Raw genomic sequence first — 25,316 nt, 5'->3', positions numbered from 1 at the left:
TAATGGCTATGGATGGGTAAGCCATGCCCAGACATCTTCAGGCTAGTAGTTTTAGGTCATTTTCAAATGCAGCCTTGTTATACATGTCATGAGGAAGTTACCTGAAATAGTAGTTGTAATGAGTACAGCAGCTTGTACCCCTTGTCCAACAGGTTTCTCCTGTGGATTTCTTCATGTTTCAAACATATAGCTCAGCCCTACAGCATCTTAGTTAAGTCTTCAATATAGTCCATCAGCTAGTCCAAACAGAAAGCTCTTCCAGAAGTTGCCTAGCCATTCACAAAGCTGCAAGCAACCAAATTTAAAATATACAGTGCTACTCTACTATATATCCTATTAATGAGACACAGAGCTACTCTACATAATACCACAAAAGGACATAGAGCCAAAGCTGTTTACATTTTGTGCCTAGTTTAACCCTGTGTAAACATTTGTTGTAAGGTAGGCTATATGTTGAATATAAACACTGTCTGTTGGGGCCTGTTCAACAGGAGATACATGAGAACAAATGGTTCTTGATCACAAGACCACTACTCCAGGTTCGCAACTGAGAGACCATTTTAGAATGGACAAGGCAAAACAATTCTAGCAGGAGGCCATACTGGCAAAATCTCATTTGGAATATGTCACATTAATTTTTCATCACCCCTGCATGACTGGTGATCAGATGTTAATCTATTTATGCACAGCAAAGGATGCTGAAAACAGACATACACAGGAGAACAAACAAGCATCTTTTATTATTTCCAAATGGTACCCCTAAGTATCCCTTGCATCATAAAAAAATCTCAAGTCAAAACACTTGTATAAATTTGGAAGGCTACCGTAAGAATTAGTTTAGGGTATTTCAAACGGGTTGAGGGGACTGGGAAGAAGGAGACAGCACACAGCAGGATATCAGCAGTAGAAAGATACTAAGTAGTGTTACAGAAGCTTCTATTTCAACCTAACAATGAACTTTCCTTAAAGGCTTTAAAACAGGATTATCATATTTGGGGGAAAAAAAGGCTAATGTATGTGTCATCAAAATATCGTGGGTGATAAACCTCTTCAGTAGTGTGCCTAGCAGTGTTTATGGCACATAATCCAGGTTGCATCTTCTAGCACTGAGGTAGAGAGCCTCTACAACAATACATGTGTTCCATAGGCATTTTACAGTACCTGGATTATCACACCCAACAAGGTATACTTATAGCCACTTTTTGCACTCTAGGCATAGGACACTGGGCAGATCTAGGATCTGCCATTAAAACGACTTGCTCAGTTCATTCTATTGCAAGCTTATTTTGTGTATCATGCACAGTAGTTGCAGCAGTCCCATTAGTTGCACCTAGCCAGGCTATGGACAGATAGCACCAAGGAATAGGGTCTCTTCAGGCTCAACAAGATACTGCTCAGCAGTTGGAGTTTGGGTAAGAACAGGAGCCAGTGCAAGGCAGGAAAGCAGCTGGCCTGAAAGAACGTCCATATAAACAGAGAGGGGAATAAACACTCTGCTGCCTGGACAAGCAGGGAGGAAAGGCAGGAGACTAGGAAACAAATGCTGCACAGAACGTTTGAGCAAAGCTACCCCACAGATACTGACATCAGCAAAGATTTAATGCACAAATCCTGGGTTCTCTAGCAGAAGTCATCCAAAGCCTTCCACCACACATTGTAGGCAAGCCAGGATGTGGCCACCACACTATTGCAATGTTGATTTGATCTGAATTTTTCAGGGTTTTGATCTGAATTTTTGAGCTCTTCATACCTATTCTTTAAACCAACCTCAACTAAGGCCCTGGGTCACTGCAGGGGCAATACAACTGGAACTGAAAGTCAACATCTGTTCGAGAGTTAACAGTGCTGTTTGTGACCCATGGGAATGTTTGCTCTGCTTCATAGGTCCAAAGCCTTGAAATCAAGAACAAGAACCACTATTCTCTTTCCGTCCATTTATTTCTGTGAATACAATTTGGAAACTCAGGAGGGAGGCACCTTCCCCTGAGGTGTCCTCCCTAAGGTTTAGAATACAGGGAGACTCTGCTCCTTGGAGCAGATCCACTAATAATAATAATAAAAACAAAAAAGGCACACAGAGCAACATCATGCAAGCTGGACAACTGGGTCCTATTTCTTCTCCCTGGGCCTCAGTGGAACAAGAGCCTGTTGTCATCAACCCATGGGGAGCAAAGTCCAAAGTTATTGCTAAGGTCCTGGGATCAGAGCAATGAAAAGTTGGAGTTATGTGGAGGGATGAACACTGAGGCCAGTCAAGGCAGCAGGAATGAAACCCTTGGCCTGTATAGCACCCCACTTGCATACAGAGCAGGAAAATGTATCTCTGGGGGAGTCAGACTCCAGAGCAACAAGGGACCACCCACATTCAAGTATGAATGGCAGGGCACCAATGGGGTAAAGAGGATGGAGTGAACAAAGGGCAACACAAACTCAGGGGGAATAGAGGAACAAAGCTTCCCACCTGAATCACATGGAGTACATAGAACTAAATGGATAGATGTGCCCATCTGGCAGGGTTCTGCTTTGGTCCAGCTCTGGAGGGAGCCCAGCCCAGGGCAGACACAGGCACTTTGGAGACCTTGGGCTGGATCCAGCACCGACAGCCCAGGCAGCCTCTCTCCCCTGGGACAGCTGAAGGCCAGGCAACGAAGGATACAGGGTGGCTGGGAAGGTGGCTTGGAATTGCAAGACAACAGTCTGTAGGCACTTGGTCTGGCTAACAGGCCCAGATGTGGGGCCAGATGGTCCGAGTCACCTTGATCCCACCCCCCTAGTTGGCCTTGGCTTTGCCATTAGCAATAGCACCGTTCTCCTGGAAGCCGTTCTGCTGGGGTTGTGTCATGACCTTGGGCAGACGCTTGCCTCTGGTGTATGAGTGGTACCAGAAGTTGGAGAAGAGGATAAAGAAGATAACGCCATAAATCCAGATGAGGTGGATGAAGATTGGGAACTGGTAATCGCAGGTGGGCATGAAGTAGTATTGTGAGATGTGGATGGAGACGAGCACGAACTGCAGCTGGGAGCAGAAACAAGGGAAAGGTTATAGAAATAAAGACTAGACCCATATCCCCTTCTCCACCCACAGAAAAGCACAGACAAGCCTAGGGAGAGCACATTCAAGGTGTGGGGGACTAGGAAAACACATAGGAGTCTAATACAGGCAACAAATATCAAATTAGGACCCGTAGTTCTTGGTCATTCACAAGCCAAGAGAGAAGGAGTTAGACAGTGTGGCAGACCAGTGGCCCAGCTGGTTTGTGCCATTCATTCAAAGTTGGAGATGTTGGCATGAAAGGCCTGGTCCTTTCCCTTCATTACTCACCAGCTGAATGGCGGTGATGTGCTTCTTCCACCACAGATACTTTTGGAAGGCAGGCCCTGCAGCTGAGAGCGCATAGTAAAAGTACATGACCACATGTACCACAGAGTTCACCATAGCATGGAAGGAGCCCATTCCTCCTGCAGGATAATGCAGAGAAAGGAAGATTAAACACAAACAAGTCAATCTAGGACACATCTAAGCCCTAAGGTCTGTACACATACAGCGAGAACTTAAAGGAATTTCTCTGGGACATCAGGGACCATGAACATGGTGGTATTAAGGTGTTTGTAAGAAACTTACAGAGTTTAATTCAATCCATAGTAATCTAAAGCTGTCATTTTTATAATTAGTGTACAGATATACCCCTCAGCATCTTAAGACATGCATGTGTAGCATTTACAACAACGCCAACATTGCCTACCTCTGCTTTAGACTGTAAACCTGAGGGCAGGAACTGTCTTACTACTGGTCTATGCATGAGGGCACAATCCTAAGGGAATGATGCTTGATAGCCCTCTATCCATCCAAAGCTCTGCTAGCAAGAAGAGCGAGGCTGGGCAGGAGGAGGACAAAGGCTTTTACGGCTCCTGTTCCTCCATTAAAAAAAGTATTTTTTCCCTTCATTTGTGGAATCCCTCTCCTGAGACATACATTTGGCTCCCTCTTTTTTTTCTTTTATGTGGGCCCTAAACACATTTTTCAGTCTGCCTTTGATTTGGAAAGTTGGATTGGTTATGTTTTAGAGAATTCTGTGATGTTATACTGGTTATGATATATTATATGGTGCTCTTCTAATCTGCAAGATCTTAATTTTTAACATACTTTGTAGTTTTAGTTATTGAATTTTGATTAAGTTTTGTTTTATTGTATCCTTTATCATTTTTTATTGTACGTCACTTTGTGAGGCCCCTTCATGGATCACTGCCTTGTTGTGGTGAAGGGGCTTGCGTAACTCAGTGAAGCCATAAGCTATGCCGTGCAGGGCCACCCAAGACCGACAGGTCATGGCAGAGAGTTCTGACAAAATGTGGTCCACTGGAGAAGGAAATGGCAACCCACTACAGTATTCTTGCCAAGAAAACCCCATGGAAAGTTATCACAAGGCTAAAAGATATGACGCTGGAAGATGAGCCCCTCAGGTCGGAAGGTGTCCAATATACTACTGGGGAAAAGCAGAGGGAATTTCCAAGTAGCGCCAGAAAGAGTGAAGCAGCTGGGACAAAGCCGAAAGGACACTCAGCTGTGGATGTGTCTGGTGGTGAAAAGAAAATCCGATGCTGTAAAGAACAATATTGTTTAGGAACCTGGAATGTCAGATCAATGAATCAAGGTAAGCTGGAGGTAGTCAAATATGAGATGGCAAGATTGAACATCGACATCTTGGGAATCAGTGAACTAAAACGGACAAGCATGGGCAAATTTAATTCAGGTGACCATCATATCTACTACTGTGGGCAAGAATCCCTTAGAAGAAATGGAGTAGCACTCATAGTCAACAAAAGGGTGGGAAAAGCAGTACTGGGGTACAATCTCAAAAACGACAGAATGATTTCAGTACGAATCCAAGGCAAACCATTCAACATCACAGTAATTCAAGTCTATGCCCCAACCACTGAGGCCGAAGAAGCTGAGGTTGATCGGTTCTATGAAGACCTACAACACCTTCGAGAACTAACACCAAAAAAAGATGTCCTCTTCATCATAGGGGATTGGAATGCTAAAGTAGGAAGTCAAGAAATAACTGGGAAAATAGGCAAGCATGGCCTTGGTGTACAAAATGAAGCAGGACAAAGGTTAATAGAGTTTTGCCAAGAGAACATGCTGATCATAGCAAACACTCTTTTCCAACAGCACAAGAGGCGACTCTACACATGGACATTACCAGATGGTCAATATCGAAATCAGATTGATTATGTCCTTTGCAGCCAAAGATGGAGAAGCTCTATACAGTCAGTAAAAACAAGACCTGGAGCTGACTGTGGCTCAGATCATGAGCTGCTTCTTGCAAAATTTCGGCTTAAATTGAAGAATGTAGGGAAAACCACTAAACCATTCAGGTATGACCTCAATCATATCCCTTATGAATATACAGTGGAGGTGAGGAATAGATTTAAGGGATTACACCTGATAGACAGAGTGCCTGAGAAACTATGGACGGAGGTCCGTAACATTGTTCAGGAGGCAGCAACGAAATCCATCCCAAAGAAAAAGAAATGCAAGAAAGCCAAGTGGCTGTCTGAGGAGGCTTTACAAGTAGCTGAGGAAAGAAGGGAAGTGAAAAGCAAGGGAGAAAGGGGAAGATATATCCAACTGAATGCAGAGTTCCAGAGAATAGCAAGGAGAGACAAGAAGGCCTTCTTAAATGAACAATGCAAAGAAATAGAGGAAAACAACAGAATGGGAAAGACTAGAGATCTCTTCAAGAAAATCGGAGATCTCAAGGGAACATTTTGTGCAAAGACGGGTATGATAAAGGACAAAGAAGGCAGGGACCTAACAGAAGCAGATGAGATTAAGAAGAGGTGGAAAGAATACACAGAAGAACTCTACAGGAAAGATCTTAATGCCCCTGATAGCCATGATAGTGTGGCCACTGAACTTGAGCCGGACATCCTAGAGAGTGAAGTCAAGTGGGCCTTAGGAAGCATTAGTAACAACAAAGCTGGTGGAGATGACAGTATTCCAGCTGAGCTATTTAAAATCCTAAAAGATGATGCTGTTAAAGTGCTGCACTCAATATGCTAACAAATTTGGAACACTCAACATTGGCCACAAGACTGGAAAAGGTCAGTTTACATTCCAATTCCAAAGAAGGGCAACGCCAAAGAGTGTTCAAACTACCGCACAATTGCGCTCATTTCACATGCCAGCAAGGTTATGCTCAAAATCCTACAAGCTAGGCTTCAGCAGTATGTGAACCGAGAACTACCAGAAGTACAAGCTGGGTTTTGAAGAGGCAGACGAACTAGAGATCAAATCGCCAACGTTCGCTGGATCATGGAGAAAGCAAGAGAATTCCAGGAAAATGTCTATTTCTGCTTCACTGACTATGCTAAAGCCTTTGATTGTGTGGATCACAACAAACTGCGGCAAATACTTAAAGAGATGGGAGTACCAGACCACCTTACCTGTCTCCTGAGAAACCTGTACGAGGGTCAAGAAGCAACAGTAAGAACCAGACATGGAACAACTGAGTGGTTCAAAATTGGGAAAGGAGTATGACAAGGCTGCATATTGTCACCCTGCTTATTTAACTTATATGCAGAGTACATCATGAGAAACGCCAGGCTGGATGAATCACAGGTCGGAATTAAAATTGCCGAGAGAATTATCAACAACCTCAGATACGCAGACGATACCACCCTCATGGCAGAAAGCGAAGAGGATTTAAAGAGCCTCTTGCTGAGGGTGAAAGAGGAGAGTGCAAAAGCTGGTTTGAAACTCAACATTAAAAAAACTAAGATCATGGCATCTGGCCCCATCACTTCCTGGCATATAGAAGGGGAAGAAATGGAAGCAGTGACAGATTTTATTTTCTTGGGCTCCAAGATCACCGCAGACGGTGACTGTAGCCATGAAATTAAAAGACGCTTGCTCCCTGGGAGGAAAGCTATGGCAAACCTAGACAGCATAGTAAGAAGCAGAGACATCAGCTTGCCGACAAAGGTCCGTCTAATCAAAGCTATGGTTTTCCCAGTAGTAATGTATGGCTGTGAGAGCTGGACTATAAGGAAGGCTGAGCGCCGAAAAATTGATGCTTTCGAACTGTGGTGCTGGAGAAGACTCTTACGAGTCCCCTGGACTGCAAGGAGGTCAAATCAGTCAATCCTAAAGGAAATCAACCCTGAGTGCTCCTTGGAAGGACAGATACTGAAGCTGAAGCTCAAATATTTTGGCCACCTAATGCAAAGAGAAAACTCTCAGGAAAAGACCCTGATGCTGGGAAAGACTGAAGGCAAAAGGAGAAGGGGATGACAGAGGATGAGATGGCTAGATAGCATCACCGATGCAATGAATATGAACTTGAGCACACTCCGGGAGAGAGCGCAGGACAGGAAGGCCTGGCGTGCTATGGTCCATGGGGTCACGAAGAGTCGGACACGACTGAACAACAACAACAACAACAACAACTTTGTGGGGACATTTAGTTTTGAAAAGTGGCATAAAGGTTTCCTAAATTAAATACTATTAAAGTCTTTTGATGGTTTAGGGCACTCTGTTGGCTTTACTATAGGCACCATATATATATTCCCAAACTTCTTATTGACAATTGCACACAAATTCTAAAATTATGTAATATTACCATGGACTGAAGACATTTTTGTATCTTTAATATCAAAAGCATTTCACAGTTATCTTGACTTTTTATAATCAATTTGTTCATCAGTTGCTATTCAGAAAAAAAGGAATATCCTTTTGTTTACATCAGGGGCCATCATAACTAGACAAATGTTTGTGGAGTTCAGAGTCAACAATACACTGAACAGCAAGTTTGGTTGCCAGGATTTTGGTGGTGATAGTGGTGGTGGGGAGATAAGGGAAGAGAGTGCCCATTTTTGTTGGCTCCATTTCAGAGCATCGCTGAAGCCAAAGTCACAGTCACAAAGGTCTGAAGGTGCTCAGGCCTTCCTAGCAGCCTGGCATTCCCTCAGTGATGTCAGCAGTTGGGTGCTGGTAGCTCAAGGCCTCTGAGCTTGCCACAATCTTCCTAGTTTGTACTGGGGACTCCCCACTTCTCCCACAGAGTTATCCAAAGGGGGTGGGCAGCATAGATGGCCCAATTCATGTCAGGAGGGGCATTTGGAGGACCGTAGGCTGTGATATGTCACAATGCCATCAGGGATATACTGGGGACTGGAAGTCTCCAACTTTCTTTAGAGAAATAACATACAGGTAGAGATGTGAGGCCTTGAAAAAAAAAACAACCAGGGAAAATGTGGCGGCTGTGGGAAGAGAACCAGAAAGTTTCAGAAATCCCCCCCCCCAAAAAATGTTCCAAAAGTCCCTGATTTTTTTGGTGTCCCCCCCCTGCTTTTTTTCTTGTTTTTTCCCCCAGGCCTTCACATCTCTACATAAAGGACATTAACTCACAACTAGGATGTGACCAACTGCCATACTGGACACAGGGTAGAGGTTTCCCCAGCACTCCCACGCCCCTCACCCTGATCAAGTCAGCCAGAAGCCATGGGAAGGTCTACATATGGCTTTAGTCACTTGCTTCATTTGGAACTACTGCTCTATAGGTACCAACTGTGTACCTATTAACTGCTTGTGGCACACTGAATTGTAAATCATATACTTGCTTTTCGGAGGCTGGTTTATGAATGAAGAGCATGGTATCTGGTTTGTTTGGGTTCTACCAAATGGGATTCTAGGAATAGGATATCCCTCCATAGTAAGCACTAGAATGTGACAGCCAAGAGAAGCAAAGAGTGCATGCTCATCAGACGAGGAGTGTGCAGACACAGCATGTTATGATATTTATAGTCTATGTACTTATAAGTGGAGGCACACACTTCATGTGTCCATGATAGAGGCTGCATAAGAGAGCCACACATTTGGGCATAGTGTTACAGATCATGGTTTCTCAGAACTCAGAGCCAAGCCCAGGGTGCATCGCTTCCCTAACTCTCACCTGGGCCAAACTTGACACCCCACCACCAGCTCCAGGGTAGCACTGAATGGTGGAACACATGCAGGAAGGTCACCTGTTCATTCTTCTTTCTTAGGATAAAGATCACCTGGAAGCAACAGTGCATTGTGAGAGATGGGCTTCTGGCTTTGGCTAGTGATGTGGCTACAATGCCACTTTCACCTGACAAACTCCATTCCCAGATGTTGAGTAGAAGAGAAGAAGCACCATGGCAGAGGCCCCCAAATGCAACAGTGGAATTATCCCTAGGAAGCCTCTTAAATCTCAGTGGTATTTATTAGAAGGTATTACACAGACGTCCCAGACCTGCTGGCTCTCTGTTTACATGTATTATGGGCTATGGATTTATTAGACATTACCCTGACACCTTAGCTCAAGAATCCAACTGCTCCGAAAAGGGGGAGGAACCAATAACTCCCATCTGTCGACTTCACCCGGACTTGGGGAAATGTTGAAAGGGGAGAGGACACTGGCAAGTGTCTGTTCAGGGCTTAAGAACAAGAAGATGACATTGCCAAATGGGAGGTACTGTCTCCCCCCACCCCTGCCATGATGCTCCTTTTTGGAGCACTTCTCCAGCATTCCCCCCCACCCGCCATTTTTGGTGCTTCTGAATTGCGCAAATGGGATTGTACTTTCTCTTAATATTCTTTTCCATGGTCCTTTGCAAATGTGCACAGATTAGCCTCTGTGCACTCTCACTTTGTAAATGTCTTAGTACCTTACCTACTCTGTTTCAGCATGTCCTTTGACAGCTGAAACACACAAGGAAATTGACAAGGCAAGACTACACATAGTGAACAGCCAAATGTGGGCTCTTGCGAATGACTAGGGAGAAACAATAGGAAAAATAATACGAACACATCTGCATACTCCTCAAGCACTGCAATTTTTCTTTTTAAGGTGGCAAATGAGTGACAGTCCTTCCAAAGTGTTGTTTTGGCATCAGTGGAGGGGCAGAAACTAGTGAAGGAGGCTGGAGGTGGCACTGGTTGGACTGCAAAGAGCAGCACAGGTTTCTGGCCACTCTTGCCAAGCGGCTCTGTAGCCACTCTGCCCAAGCCATGCTGCCAGGTTCAGACGTCATAACAAGCCACCCTGACACTAAGACGGCTTACAACCCACTGTGGCTTATCATGTCATGCAAACCCAGTTTCTGTGTCAAACCAGATAACAGCATTGAAGTTTCAGCAATCATTGTTGTAAGAGCTGGTGTATTCGGCTCTTAAAATAAACCCAGTGTCTGACACTTATCATCATTCCTTGTGACTCTTTACTAGCATGATTCTCTATTCTAGACTCGCACCAAGCCCATATCTTCCTGGTCCAGGGTTTCCTTATGTTCTCCTACCAAATCATCTTATTTTGTTGCCTTGGCCTGGAGAGACATGGTACACATTTACCAACCCTGATAAAATGCTCATTGAGTCCCAGAGCTGGGTTCCATACAGTCTGGAACACAGTTCGGCATGTGCTGTGACCTCTTTTCCAGGTGAGTTGTCAGCTCTGGATCCATGGGAGGTGGTCAAGGAGGAAGGTATCAGGAAGCAGCTACTAAAAAACTTGAGGAGATGTGCAGTCTTTTGAATTCTATTGGGAACCCTAAGGGAAGCTCCATCAGCAAAGTTTCCCATCTAAACCTAGTTGTAACTAAAACTGTGGTGGCTCCAGAGTCCCTAATGGCAGCTTAGCTTCTGTTCAGTCTCCCTATCCCCAGTCACCAGACACCTTCTTTTAGATGCCTGTGGACATGGTACAGCCCACTGTCAACAAAAGCAGAGTGGCTTGTTGCCCCATTTTTCTAATTTGGGAATGAGCTGAGAAACCTGAGGATAATCTGTACCCCCCAGCATTTTTATAACTTTTCACAACCAATACAGAAATGAAGTCTGTTCCCCTGAATCAAGTACATATAGCCATCCCTTGCTCTATTTCTTTTCTTTTCCTGCCCCAATCCTGTTCATTTCTGCCCCCAGTCCAACCCTCATCAGCACTTGAGCTGTTCTCATTGTAGAGCCTCCCAATTCCCTTCTATGCCATTTCATTAGCATCACCTTCACCTCCTTATTTGGTAGTGCTAATTTCCCCAATCTCTGTCTTTTCTTTCTATTAGGTCTGTTAAGATCAGTATTCTGTCCCATGTGCTACAAGTGGATATACTAACCAAGCCCAACAAACAATGAATTGGGATGCACCACAAATTAGTGCAATTAGAAACTTTAAATAAAATTTGCTGTTGGAATCTTTCTACTAAAATTGTTTACTAGAAAAACACAAATTAAATTGATCAATATAATCACAATAAGGAAATAATATAAAATGACCAAACACGTTTCGACACAGGCTTCCTCAGTGGTCAAACTACAAAAACAGTGGTCAAACTTTACACACACATTCAAGCAAACACTTAAGAGAAATAACTTATTTCAAACATCTGGTGCTATTCTAGAGATATATACAAAACAAAGGGAATGAGGTTTCCCAAATTCCACGGTCAGTAAACACTGACGTTGGAAGCAGGAATTATAAATATTATTTATATTATTTTTACTGCTGAAAATTCATGTAAGTATTTTTATCTTATGTTTTCCTTAAAACTATGATTTGGGGACTTGCAATCTTTTAATTATATGCTCATATTTTTTGTTTAGGAACCCTTCTAGCCTTGAAGATTTGAGAGGTCCATTGTAGGAGGGCGTTTTTTAGCTTTATTATTGCTTTAGTATTTTGGTTCTGATAGGAATTTCAGTTATAAACCAATGGCTAAGTTCTTGCTGAATAAAAATACTCATTCCATTTGGTAACCTTACCTACCTAACCAACAATTTTATTTATATTCACAGGTTTATTTATTTATCTTACCTCTTTGCTTTAATGTGTGCATAAAATGTTTTTGTAGTTTGACCACTGAGGAAGACCTGTGTCGAAACGCGTTTGGTCATTTTATATTATTTCATATTGTGGTTGTATTGATCATTTTAATCTGTGTTTTTCTAGTAAACAATTTTAGTATAAAGATTCCAACAATTTTTTTTCTTTAAAGTATCTAACTGCACTAATTTGTGGTGCATCCCAATTCATTGTTTGTTGTGTTTTGAGCAGATGGCATACATATTTCCTTTGTGTTTGCATACTAACCAAGCCATCTTTCACTGCTTTAGTATTTGCACATGTGTGTTTGAGAACAATCCTCATAAAAATAAATCTTATCTTGTTTTGAATCTAATATAAACGCTAATTTCTCTAAATTGGAATTACATTTTATGGTGTGTTTGAGCTAATTTCCCCAACCTAAGTAGCTATGCTCCATTTGACTTACAGCATAGTGTATAAATCTGCATCACACCTTTGATTAAAGTTTCCCAGATCCACACTGTTTGCACATATACACACACTAGCTGCATGTGAACAAAGACACGCAGCAACAAGGGGCACAGACACTAAACCACATCCTACTCTTCCAGAACATCTTGCTGTGTTAAGGGACTCCAAGTGCAGAGTGCAAAGGATAGTCACCATGAATTTATAAGAGTGGTCTACGCCAGAAAGATGGGAATGGCTGCCTGCCTAGCTAGCACTTTTCTTAATACCAGCAGTATTGCCTGAGGCGTAGGACAAACATATACCTATATGTGCCTCAATTAAAGTGTTAGAAGCCTGATAGGAGCAAGGAAGGCAGAGTCACTTACTGTGTCCATCAGTTCAATGAACTTAGAGAAGATGAAGATCCAGGCCACATGGACCATCTATCAAGAGACAGACCAGAAGTCAGACACTGTGGCCACTGAAGCAGCAAACCCCACTCTTCTGCTCTACTTCTCTCCTGCCTGTACCCCACAGCCCATCTCTTATCTTGGAGCAACCCCAACATAGGGTAGTGATAAATACTAAGCTAGTGCTTCTATTAAAAAACAAAACAAAGGAATGCAACACACCAAGGTGGGGGGAGGGGAAGTATGAGGGAGATAAGATACTGGGGGAGGGCGAAGAGAGAACATACCCGAAGGGCCGTGGGATTCTGGGATCTGTCCACAGGGTCACAACTCCAGGTGTAACCATTCAACCAGCCTGACATAAGAAACTGCAAGAAGGAACCAGTTGAAGCATAGCATCCATGCACTTCTTCCCCATTAAAATATGCCTTCCCAACGACACTACATTCACCAGTTGTGTTTCATATAGCCTCTCTAACATGCAAATCTCTCTTCTAGGTATGCCTACTATAAGCAAGATCAGAACAAAACTTAAAACTCTGTGGAATTTTCAGCTAAGTAGTTGTGATACCATTTGCACACTGGCCAATATACACACATGTCTTCTCTCCTTTAAGATTCAAGTTCATGTATTTTTGTCCAAGTTGTGCTCTTATATATCCAGATGCTACAATGCAGGACCAAAAGACTTATTTGCACCATGACATTACAGCAGAGACAGCTCTTAGTAAACAGCACTCTTGACTTACTCTATTTACCTCAATGGAAAACACTACTCGATGTCAACCTTTAAAAAATAGAATGCCAGTGAAAATGTTGCACACTCTTGCCTCAACAATAGACCAAATTTATTATTGTACTGGGAAAAGGTTGTGCATTTACACCCATACAAGAATTAATAAATTGCATGCATAGATCATTCAGCATTAAGAGACAGAGCATAGATCATTCAGCATAATAGAGACATAATCTGATCTAGTATGATTATGACCAACTGGTGCATCGACATACAATATTGACTGGCATAATGACGTACAATAAAGTTTCTACAATATTGTAAAAACTTTCAGGGTAGGTTGTCTATTACAGATTGCCTTACTATATTTCCAGAATGTCATTTGTAAAATTCTTGGTCAGAAAATTCAAAGTGTTTATTCATGGAAATAAGAATCCCCTTTAAAACTGCAAGAAATTGCATCAAATCCCAGTTCTCTGTACTGGTCTTCTATCTTTTTCACTGGGCATAATAAAAGCTCTCATTTTTGGAAATTGTTGCAGCCAGATTATAGATAAGGTGGCTTTTGAGCAGTCTAATGCCTCTTGACAAATAAAAACCCAACAGTTCTTTCTGCATTCACAATTTTACGTATGTCAGAATAGGCGGGACCTTGAAATGGACCGTGGGGAGGTACCACAAGCAATATCTAACACAGAACAGAGATGCTTACCTCATAGACTATGTAGATTGACAGTGCTACCATTGCGAGGTTATAAATAACCATGAATGTCTTGAGGTTCAGAGGCTTCCGGTTGGCCATAAGCTGTGGCCCCAGTGACAGTACAAAGTAGGCATAGCTCAGCAAGATACCAGTCATGAGCCAAGGTGAGCCCATAAGTGGATAAGACGCAATCCGGGGATCTGCAGAAAAAAGTAGATCATTCAGAGGCATGCAGGAAATCCACCAATATCTCCCCCACCCACCTCCCATTCTGTTATGAGCAGCCCAATGCACCTGGGGTGGGCTCTTAACATGAACTGTTTAGTGGATTGTTTATTTACTTTGTATACGAGATTTATATACCGATCTACATCCAACATGATTCCCAAGCAGTGAACAATAAAGAAAACAGAATTAAAAAACAGAATTAAAATATTTTAAATCAGATTATAACAATAAAAATGTGAGGATAATGTTGGTATTCTTGGTACTGGATATTGTTAACTGACCTATTGGTATGTCTTATGCTTATTTAAATTTTTGATATGTTTTAAATGCAATTGACTTAATATTGTATTATAATTATGACATATTTGGGTTTTTTGTGAACCGCTTTGAGCACAATGTATTGCGGAAAATGTGGTATACAAATAATTAGACTATGAGGGTGTTCAGACAATCAGAGGGGGAAACAACACAGCACTGGTTCTTTCTCCCACCCCCTGTACATACCAGTCACACAACTGGGATTGCCCTAATTACCCGTGACATGACGTGGGTTGCTGTGTCGTTCGAACTTGGCACGTGGTGTGGTTGTGGTGTTTTTTCACCCACCCTACAACCCATACTGCAAGTCATGGGTTGTAGGGTGGGTGAAAAATCACCATGGCTGTGCCAGGTTCAGACAACATGTCAACACGGTCGTCTGAACCTGCAGCATGGGTAATTAGAGTAATCCTGATCGTGTAATCCCAATCATGCGACCAGCACACAGGGGGGAAACAATCAACGCTGTGCTGTTTCCCCCGCTAATTGTCCAAACCCGGACAGTGACTAAGTGCCTGGTCCTTGTGACACCCGGGACAGGGAAGGTAGCAATACTGACCTTCCATTGGGGGGCCAAGAGGAAAAGTAGGAAAGGCTTCTGTCCTTTAGTCTTAGTAAGCCAAGCTCACCTGCTCCCTTCATGAAGTCTTGATACATATTCACCAGTGAGTCCATGGCAATAGCACTGGGCAGCTGTTCTGTACAAGAAGCAACAGAGTTAATCAGGCCACAAGGGCAATCTGCATGTGAAGTTTAGCACAGGTCCAGTCAGAGAATGCTCCGCAGCGCTGCCCATCCCCCTGCATGATACCGTGAACTATACTGATGAAGTAAGCAATTCCCTCACTTCCCCTCAGCTGGCACCTTTTTGCCCTTCACCAGGATAGCAAAAGGTTCCAGGAAATCTCCCAACTGCAAACTTACGGCTCCTGCTATAACCAGCTAGGGAGGTGGAAAAATAAATAATCGTGTGATCCTAAAACATCTCCTATCCTGGGATGCTGTGCCACTTTGCCCCATCAGAACCACTTGTAAAAGACACTCATAGCAAGACATGTGTGACCACAATAGGAATTTTTTTTTTTAAATTAAGCATAGGCATCAATGTATCAGTCTAAACAGCTTTGTCAGCACTTTGTCATCCAAGACAGGGAAGAAAAGAGGATCACTGCCAGCATAGGCTACATAAGCCACATACATACTTTTCTCACAGAGGAACGGGCAGACACAATCTGCATGTGCTGTGTGAATTGCAAAGGATTTGCCTCTGCTTTGTGGACACTGTCAGGCAGCAGCAACTAGCACCTGGCCCAACCCTGGATGACTCACCACCAACCCAAGGGGAGGGAAACATTCTCCTCAAACTGTTCATTCACCAGCGTGCAGGGCAATCCCTCCCTTAAATTCTAGATGAGGGAGACAACACAGCATGCCAGTTATACTCAGAAGGGGAACAGGGTAAGGTAAAGGCCAATTCTGACAAGGAAGCCACACTCCCTAAGTTTTAACAACTTCCAAGCCTCTTGCTTTTGGCCCCTCATAAGAGATGATTGGTCCCTGCATCCCATGGTCATAGACACTAACAGTGTGGCCTTCGTAAGTGGAAGTTCCTGCAAAACCCACATGTCAAGCTGGAGAACACCACAGCTGTTTCAGCATTTTATGTCAGCACAAGTACATGCATGCAAAGCCTGCCTTCCCTAAAGCCTGTAGCGGATTCAAAGACATCAAGAAAGATTGCCAAACCAAATACCAAAACTCTCAACAGCTGAAAGCAGCATAGCCAGTTTTTGTGCTTCGCAAAGATCTTATTTTTTTCATACAGGTTGCTCATCTTTAGTAGGCACAATCAATTGCCTACACTGTACAACGGACTACAAACTAGAGAGCATAAAAGTCTTCAAAACAATTCATTCACTTCTATTAAATAATCCAATCCAGGATTATGAAAAAGCAAACACAGTATTTAAAGACTTCCAATAGAAAGTTCACATCCTCTCTTGTACTCTCACTTTGTCCCATCAGAATCACTTGTATATTTTACTTAAATATTACTTTTTTCTTCACACAATTAAGGAGAACACATAAAAGAAGGGTCCTGCTCAGTCCTGCTCTTTCAAAACTTACATTATTTATAAAAAATAGCAGCAAATGCTTCAGGAAGACTAGAAAGGTATTTAAGAGTCCTATCTAAAACCTAAGATAGATAAAACTTGAACACCAAAATTAAAAAGGAATAAAAATGTGAATATACAACAGTGGAATATCACTTACAAAGAAGTCAGGTTTACAAGCAGAATAAAAGAAAAAGTGATCCCCAAAAACACAACAGTTGGCAGACCAATAACAGGCATATTTAACAGAGGAGATAACAACAGAAGAAGTGTTTGTTTAATCAAAAATGAAAGGACAATAATTTAGCATGGACGGCTTGACTAAACTTCCAGAAAACTACATCTGATGGGTATGTTTTTCCATTTACCCAGTTCCACGTCCACAGGAACCAAGCAGCTATGGTTATATATCTCGTTTTTCCAGTGCTGAACAAGTACTCCATCCACGAAAGAAATAATTAATTACAGCAAGTGCTGCAGGAAGCCTAGAAAGGTATTGAGGTGCCCTACCTAAGAAACAAGATTAACAGGATAAGAGAAGTCACTAAGGATTGCCTAAAGGCTGCCCCTCTTTTTTGCACAATGCTCCAAGTTTGAAAGGTGTCAAGTGGGTCTAACACATCCTAAGTTGAATATGGCTAATGAAAAAAAAGCTGGCAGGGCTTATTAAGAAGTGGGGAGATGGCACTGACATGCACCAAAACCTACCATACAGACATACCAAGTCAATTAAGGACAGCATGAGGGAGCTGACTCATTTGTTCTTTTCAGAAACTGCAAGGGAGTGAGCAGAGATAGTCCAGAAGCAAGAAAAAAGAAGCGACAACCACAGCATGTCAAGGGTCAGATGGCAACAAGCTGCCGATTTTCTTGGCTCCTCTTGAGATAAGAAAATCAATCAGGAAAGACTGTGAGAAGGGAACAGCCTACAACTACAGCACGGGCAGAAAAATTATGGTAAGCAGACTATGCCTGATGTGGGTAGTTCTCTCCTGCCTTCAACGTGATAGTTGAGAAGATGCTCCAACAGTGAAGTGCTGAAAGGAACAGGCAAAATATGGTGTCATTCGGACTTGCCCAATGTGGTGCCTTCCAGATGTGGTGGACAACTCTCATTATCCCCAGCCAGCACGGCTATTTTGACCCACATATGGATCTAGATTTTCCTAGTCCTTGATTATCATTTATGCCTGCCTTATGAAAGGATAAACCTGAAACCTGCCAGGATCTAAGCACTGCACCTTTGCACAGCATACACATACACACTTCTTGCCAAATTAGTATTCCTCAGAGAAACAGGGCTGTTCCTGCACCCATTCTATATGGGTCCAACCTGCTCAGCCTGTTTGGGAGCAGGAGGGAAGTCATCTCAGCACTCTGCTACACAATCCACACTCTAACCTATGCCACAACCATGCCTTACAAGCACCCACACCAAGAACACAATATAATCTTCCTCAACCCCTTGAATAAACTGGAAAGCACAAGGGAGGCTTGCAATTATCTGAGAAGCCCACTCCCATATACAACAGGACTGCATCGTATTACCCAGATAACACCCTTTCCTGACAGCAATACATAACAAAGTTATCAGACACGTCAGACTGGCAGGGCAGCCTAGGTAGGAATCTTCACCAGCCATATTCTGACAGGTTGCTAGAAAGGCTGTGAAAACTGAACCCCAACCTTGGCCCAAGGGAGAGAAGTGCTTCAAGTGAGCACTCTCTCTCCTGCTCACTAAAACTGAGGGTCCCAATAACCTCAAAGCAGATGAAATGATGCTGACACCAGCATCTTGGTATTGTAGCAATTCAAGAGTGAGGCTCAAGACAGCATCCAGGAATCAAGAAACCATCCCGCCCCCAACATGTGCAAGTGGTCAAAGTAAACAGCAACCCACCCACTGTGTGCTTCCCAGTGGGCACCCACGGAGAGATTAGCTAGACATACATATTGGCATTAAGCCCAGTTGTGTGTCTTCTACTGCTGCGACTTTTTATCCCTGAATTCCAAGTCCACCCACTTCTGCAAACACTGTAACAGGACAGATCAGGCACCTAGCTCTGTTGCATCTCCAACCCACAGACGTTCCAAAGCCAACAACACAAAGCCCTGCACCCACATGAGTAGCTTGCATAAAAGTGTTGTGCCTGGTACTGCCACCCACATGGGAGAAGGGAGGAATCTCTCAATAGCATATTGATGCATAGAGATGGAGGAGGGGATTGGAATGCTCCTATGGCTGTTCTACTGGAGACAGGGGAGGGAGGGAATGCACAAAGCATCCAGAACAACTCGGAACAGGCTGCCTTGAAATGGAAAGCATCACTCAGGCAGGAAGGTGCTAAACCCAAGCATCTTCCTGGTGACAACACATACATACATACAGACTTTCACTGAACTAGTCCAAACATATACCCAGTAGGCTGTTAACATCTCTTCCAGAACAAGGAAGTTCAAAGGAACAAGTCCCAGGACTTCCTTGAATGTATAGATGTGTTGCAGGCTGTGGAAACACAGAACTGTATCCACAGAAGTTACAGAAAGGGCCCACAATGGTCCAGGTAACCACAGAAGACTGCCGAATCCCTGAGGCTTGCAGTAGGGAACAGGGCTGATTCTGCTGGTGTGCCAAGTTAAAAGAGATGAATGTAGAAAGGCCACTTGGAAGGCCCTGAAGCTTGCAAGGCAGGAGCAAATGGGGTCCAGTTCCCTGTTCCAGTCACATCGTCCTCTGGGACCTAAGATGTCACTGTTTCTTAGCAAGCCTTAGCTCCCCACTATGCACATCGAGGGGATAGTTAAGCCTTATGGATTTGGAAGAGTATATCTCCTAAAGGGCTTGTTTGGCTCATATTTGTGGCATCTGGATAGACCGGCTCAGGAACTAGATCTACAAACTTTCTTGCAAAGGAGGCAGAAATGCCTTTCCTTGCACATAGCTGAAGAAAGCCTTCTGAGGCACCATTGTCTCAACCTTCCCCTACCCTTGTATCTGTCTGAAGAAAAACATTCAACTGTACACTCTAAGGCTCAGACAGTCAACCTGACCTCAGAACATATGTGACACCCCCATGGGAATTTTGCACTGAAACATTTATTAAACAAATACAATTCCTCCCCAAACCCTGCAACTCAGCTATAACGTCCAACACAGCCATCATTCAGCACCCTCTAAGCCAAGTCATATAAAAATAAATCCTATCCTCTTCACCACTTTCAGGCATGAGGTCTTACCCTCCCTCTGCAATCTGGTCATTAGAGTTTTGGGTAGTATTCATAGCCTTTATGGTCAGGCTATACTTACTCTTTATTAAGTCAATAAAAGATTGCAGGCTCACACTTAAAGGCAAGCTATTCTTTGCAGTAATTTTCAGGGCAAGTTCTCAAGCACAAACAGGAATAAGTGGTATTGGCTTTACCGGCAGAAGCCAAGCAAGATTGCTTTCACCTCAAGAGTCCTAGGCGGCTGATTCTCATACCTCTCCACTCTAGTATGGCAGTCGCTTGTGGCTACACCCTCCCCCCGCCCTCCCAACCTAACTCATGGACACTGTGTCAATAAGGAAAGTCACATGTGTTTCCTGAGTGATAATCCAGGCTTGGGCTAGATGAGAATCCTGCCTGCCTCAAGGTAAAAGACTTGCTGCTGAATTGCTGCTGAGCCTGCAATCAAAATTCTTGAAGCCCTGGGAACCAAGCTGCACGTAGGCCTCTTTGCCAGATAATGCTGGGGACAGAATAGGCAAACTACCCCCAACCACCCCCACATACGTTCTGTTATGGAGTAGAAAGGCAGTGATTGCTATTTAACAAGCTGGACAGCTGTATCAAATAGGCATACATATTCCTAAAGAACTGAGCCAAGGCTGAAGTATGCAGGCAGCCAGCTAGAATAGTATATGCAGATGAATATACAGCATAGGGAGAGTTTCATACTCATGACATAGCTCCAGGACAAATAAAGTAGAGCCATGACTCAAGGAGGGCAGCCTCTGATGGGATGGCATGGCATGAGTCATCCATGAGTGGGCCTGATAAGAATGCAAGCTCCTGGTAACCACACCCACAATCCTCTTGTTAGAAGAAAGGGGAGTTTCCAGTCACCTAAAAATTTCATTCTAACACCTAGAAATCTGAAATATTTTTCTAGCCCAGCTTGCTGGTGTGTCCAATCATGTCATGTTTCTTCTACATAGAAATAAACACAGAGACAGCAGCAGGGCTGGCCCCAGACCAATTGGCATCCCATGCAAGCAGCATGTTTGACACCCCTTCTCCATTTGTTCAACTTCTGAGTATCTTTTTATTGCATTTGTAGCCCATTTCACGACTTTGATACACAACCGATATCCTTGTCATACAAGATGAAATACGTGTGCTAGGATGTGTACATTCATATTTATTCATTCCATATGATCTGCTTATACTATCTGTTTCAGCTGTTGAGTGAATAGCTCATGACAGGCATCTTCGAAGTCTGGCATTCCCTGAGTCCAGCTACCCAGAGGGTCACCCTATTCCTAAATCTGATCCTGGCCAGCAGCCTTTCTCACCTCCCAGTCTAGTAGGTTACAAATTCCAGAACAGGGGTGCACAACATTTTTGGCCCTGAGGCCCAAATTGGGTGTCTGCTGGAGTGGCAGGGGATGCACATGCACATACATGCAGATATGTGCACACATGCACAAGATGGGCAACCTGTGCTGCATTCCTCTGGGGCTAGTTTGTCAAGGGCCAGGGAACCTCATCTCTCCCAATACAACTACCCCCACTCACAACCACTCACTTTTCCTCTCTCACTCAATCACAGTCACTTCACAGCGACACATACACACACACCTGCTCACTCAGTTTAACCATTCCCTTTGCCAAAAACAACAAAAAGAAAAAATGCTCTAGAAACAGACTCTATGGTTCCAGCCACAGAAACCTCATTCTTAGAACATCCCTGGAGTGTCCTAGGAAATAGGCACTGCTTCCTAGGCAGAAACCATAGAGCCCATTCCTGGAACATTTTTCTTCTCTTCCCTGCCCCCCTGCCCCCAGTTGCAGCAGAAGGTGGAGGGCTGCCAGGTGGGGCTTTGGGGGGCTACTGGCAGCCTGCACTTTTTGCACCCGTCCTAGAGTGTGCATCAGGGCATGGCCTCTGATGCACACTATCCAATTAAAACAGGTATCTTCTACAGATTTCATATATACTAATTAAAACACTTCTGAACTTCTTTCCTGTTTGTGTGAAGAACAGAAATGCTATTTTAAATGCTCCTGTATCAATGTAAATCCACCATCCTGCATGCCCATTATAAGAGTGGGGGAGGAAGATAAAGAGTAAGTGTCAGTGGAGGAGATTAGAAGGATACATATCGGATTGCATCCAAGGCTAGAACAGGGTAGTATGGGCCAGAGTCCTGGTTAAGCAGATGAACAGTGACTTCTTCCACACAAGTTGTAAAAGATGGTAGTGTCTGAAGTGCAAAAAGCATAATTTATTTATTTATTTATTTATTGCATTTATATCCCGCCTTTTTTCCTCTTGCATAACTTGTGAATGGTGGTCATGCAAATTAACTGAAACAATGAGAGATGCATGAGTGATAGTTAAGATTTAAAATGTAGATATGATTTTAACCACCCTGACATTTAAGCTTTGCTCTCACCACAGAATTCCAGATCTGCTTATCTGACCTGAGTGAGGTGTTGGTTCAGCAAGGCAATATGCCAGGAACAGCAGCCTCCTCCACAAGTACATTCCACACACTCAGCTCTAGTCCAGAACACTGCATACATGAATGGTAACTGCATGCAGAAAGTTTCCAAACCGATCCAATCAGGAGCGAATCTCTACATTTGGAAGGAAGCTACTAGGAACACGCAAGGAGAAGAGCTACATTTAAACATGATCCAGTATCTTCCTGGAAGTCTTAAGACCAACTCCAAATACAGGACCAAACCAAACTACCTATGTATAACACTAGCTGGCTGTTAGAGTGCTCAATTAGGGCCCAGGAAGGGTGGAAGTCTAGTAATTCAACAGGGATTACATACCTATTTTGTGTAGTATGGCATCTGAATTTACACAGTAAACCTTTATAGAGTCAATGGTAGCGCTTCTATTACCATGACTTTGGATTTAAATATATTGTCCTAATTGCACTGGTGCAGTTAGACTGAAAATATTATGGCATCATCCTTAGAATGTTCTTGACTTTATGTTGGAACTGACAGTTGGGAGTGGAACCACTTGTGACTTTTCTGTCTTGTGGCTCTCACCTTACACTATTCAGAAAATACAAGATCTATCTGAGCTTTCGGAGCAGATTCTGCCTTTGTTCATCTCTGGCTTCACGTACTAACAAATGTATTACAGCATCTGTGATTTCAATTAGTTTGCAAGTCCCAATCTCGTTTGTAGACCAGCTTCCCAAAATGGTGCCCCAAAGCATCAAGTTGCTGAATGACATCACACTTTTTAACTGTGTCCAAAGGTGCACTTGTATTAGCCTGTGTTGCAGCAAAAACAACAGAGCATGTAGTAGCACCTTAAAGACCAACAAATTTATTTTGGTATAAGCTTTATTGACTGATAATGTGGACTCTGGTCCACAAAAGCTTATGCCATAATAAGTGTATTAGTCTTTAAAGTGCCACATGATACGTTGAGGTTTTTGCCATTACACATTGGGTCGAACAACTCATCTGTTCTACTATTAACAGTTGTTAACCTCCAGGGTATCAGAACTGTCCAATTCTCCTCAAACACAAGTAAGGTCTTCCTAATCATATTGCACCTAGTCCTTGGGAAGAAAGATTTGGGTTAAGGTTTTCTAGGGTAATTAGAAAAAAGAAACTAAGAGGAAAGAATGGAGCAGAGCAGAAGACTCATCTCTTCCCTTCCTCTCCCAAGTGAGCGGGGGCTATGAACTGCTAGACCTACACCTTACTGTCATTCCTATCCCCATCATACATAGCCAGATATTAAAAGATTTGTACAACAGTTACCATTAGTGGGCAAAGATTTGTGGACTGACTGGTGGAAGAAGCCTTCAACCCACCCTGCAGGTACACCTAATCCTGTCATCTGTAAAAATTAGCTTAGGAGGAAAGGCATACACATAAGGCTAGAGCAACCAAAAAAAGGGGGGGTGGAGGAGAGAGAGGGAAATAGTGGTATGTTAGATATTAACTGAAGTCAACTCCAGCACCTACCAAGGCATAAGCCAGACAACTCAAAAGAAGCCCAAAGCCTCACCTTCTAAATATCTGCCTGTTACATTTATAGTAGAGAAGCCGGCTGGGGGAGGGAGAGAAGGGATAACTTTGACTGACAAGTGCCCTCACCTACCCCTTTAGGCGACACAACAGTTCCCTTTTGGCCTCCTCCACAGCACTACCCAGTTTTGTCCCCCACAAAAACCGGTATAGAGGGCAGGCCCTCCTAAGGACTAGCCTGTAGCGCTAGACAATCTCCCAGTGAAGTTCTCAGCTCCCCCTACCGCGGTCTAGTGCCGGGCGCTAACAGGAATATAATTTCCCCTCCTTCTCCCATCCCACGCGGCCAGGCAGCCCTTGCTACACACCCCGATGCAGACGCGATATGTGGGCAAAGGCAGCACCTCCCTGGCCGACTCCCGGCTCTGAAACAAGCGGGAGTCGCGCCTGCGAGGCCCGTGAGCTGCTCCTATCAAGTTGACCAACCACCCTGCGAGGCCTGTGCCAAGCGCCGCGGACGGGGGATCCACGTCCCAGCCAGCTTAGCGAAATCACAGAAAGCCGGGCCGCCGGATGCGGCTCCCGTCCCAACTGCGAGTAGAACTAAACGGGACCCAAGCAAACAGGGCGTGGCAGGCAGGCAGGCAAGGCAGGGCGGCGTGAGGCCGGATCGCACTCCGCGGGCCCAGAGCCGCCGTCGCCGCCGCCACTTCCTGAGGCCACCGAGAAGCCCTCCCCAGCCTTCCTCGAAGCGGCAGGACTCACCCGCCGGACGAACGAGGGGAGAAATCGGCGCGTCCCTGAGAGCTGCTCGAGCGCTACTTCCTCCTCTGTAGACCCGCTTCGGAGTCACCCCAGAGTTAAAGGGGGCCGCCCCAAGCGCTCCCCGGCCGGTGATTGGCAGAGCCGCGCTGCCTACAAGTTACCTCACTGAGGAGGAGCCAGTCGTCTTACTTGGGCCGTAGAAAAGCGCGCTCGTTGGGTCGAGAGGCCGAAAGCCTGAGAGAAGGGGGAGGGAGCGGAGAGGCCGCCCCCTCTCTCTTACGTGGGGCAAGCCTGCGAGCGCCTCCGCTATTCTTCTTCCCGAGGACTTTGGGCAATGATTAGGCTTGTGGTCGAATGGGCGACACGGCCGCCGCTCCTGCGCCTAAGATTCCTGGAATCCGGGCCCTAGAGCTCGCCACTTTTGCTGCGCGATCGTCCGCGTGTCTTACTCAGTTTACTAATTTCATTGGGACAAGAACCAAACTAGACGTGACGTATGCACGACTTGTGCCTAATCGCGCTATTCAACATTTAAATAGCAGCTGCGGTTGC

The 25,316-nt window shown here is 44.1% G+C and overlaps 1 protein-coding gene across 4 annotated transcripts; it reads right to left on the bottom strand.

Annotated features, from left to right (window-relative positions):
• Positions 1-1,919: 1,919 nt before the first annotated feature.
• Positions 1,920-25,244, bottom strand: ELOVL1 (ELOVL fatty acid elongase 1). 4 transcript variants are annotated; one of them, XM_084852808.1, is made up of 8 exons: positions 24,926-25,244; positions 15,303-15,371; positions 14,137-14,327; positions 12,976-13,056; positions 12,665-12,721; positions 8,958-9,063; positions 3,323-3,459; positions 1,920-3,016 (listed from the first exon to the last, which is right to left on the bottom strand). In XM_084852808.1, exons 2-8 carry the CDS (start codon positions 15,346-15,348, stop codon positions 2,771-2,773), a joined length of 864 nt encoding a protein of 287 aa, XP_084708934.1. In that variant the 5' UTR covers positions 15,349-15,371; positions 24,926-25,244; the 3' UTR covers positions 1,920-2,770. The 4 variants fall into 4 exon arrangements, with proteins under 4 accessions (XP_084708934.1, XP_084708935.1, XP_084708932.1 ...); XM_084852809.1 differs by having other exon boundaries at positions 15,303-15,366; positions 24,926-24,948; XM_084852806.1 differs by lacking the exon at positions 24,926-25,244 and adding an exon at positions 24,765-24,850.
• Positions 25,245-25,316: the final 72 nt, after the last annotated feature.

This window comes from Heloderma suspectum, chromosome 4, assembly GCF_057233095.1.
Source record: "Heloderma suspectum isolate Gila_16-S chromosome 4, 16-S_ref, whole genome shotgun sequence".
In the NCBI taxonomy this organism is placed as follows: Eukaryota; Metazoa; Chordata; class Lepidosauria; order Squamata; family Helodermatidae; genus Heloderma; species Heloderma suspectum.
The sequence above is the reverse complement of the archived record's forward strand: the minus strand, read 5'-3'. Positions and strand labels throughout refer to the sequence as shown.

Excerpts from the sequence above, each read along its gene's own strand:
- ELOVL1 (XM_084852808.1), bottom strand. The coding sequence starts at position 15,348 with ATGGACTCACTGGTGAATATGTATCAAGACTTCATGAAGGGAGCAG. Across the intron at positions 12,722-12,975 it reads AGAATCCCACGGCCCTTCGG|ATGGTCCATGTGGCCTGGAT; the intron begins GTATGTTCTCTC and ends GTCTCTTGATAG. Across the intron at positions 3,460-8,957 it reads GGGTGTCAAGTTTGGCCCAG|GAGGAATGGGCTCCTTCCAT; the intron begins GTGAGAGTTAGG and ends ATTATCCTGCAG.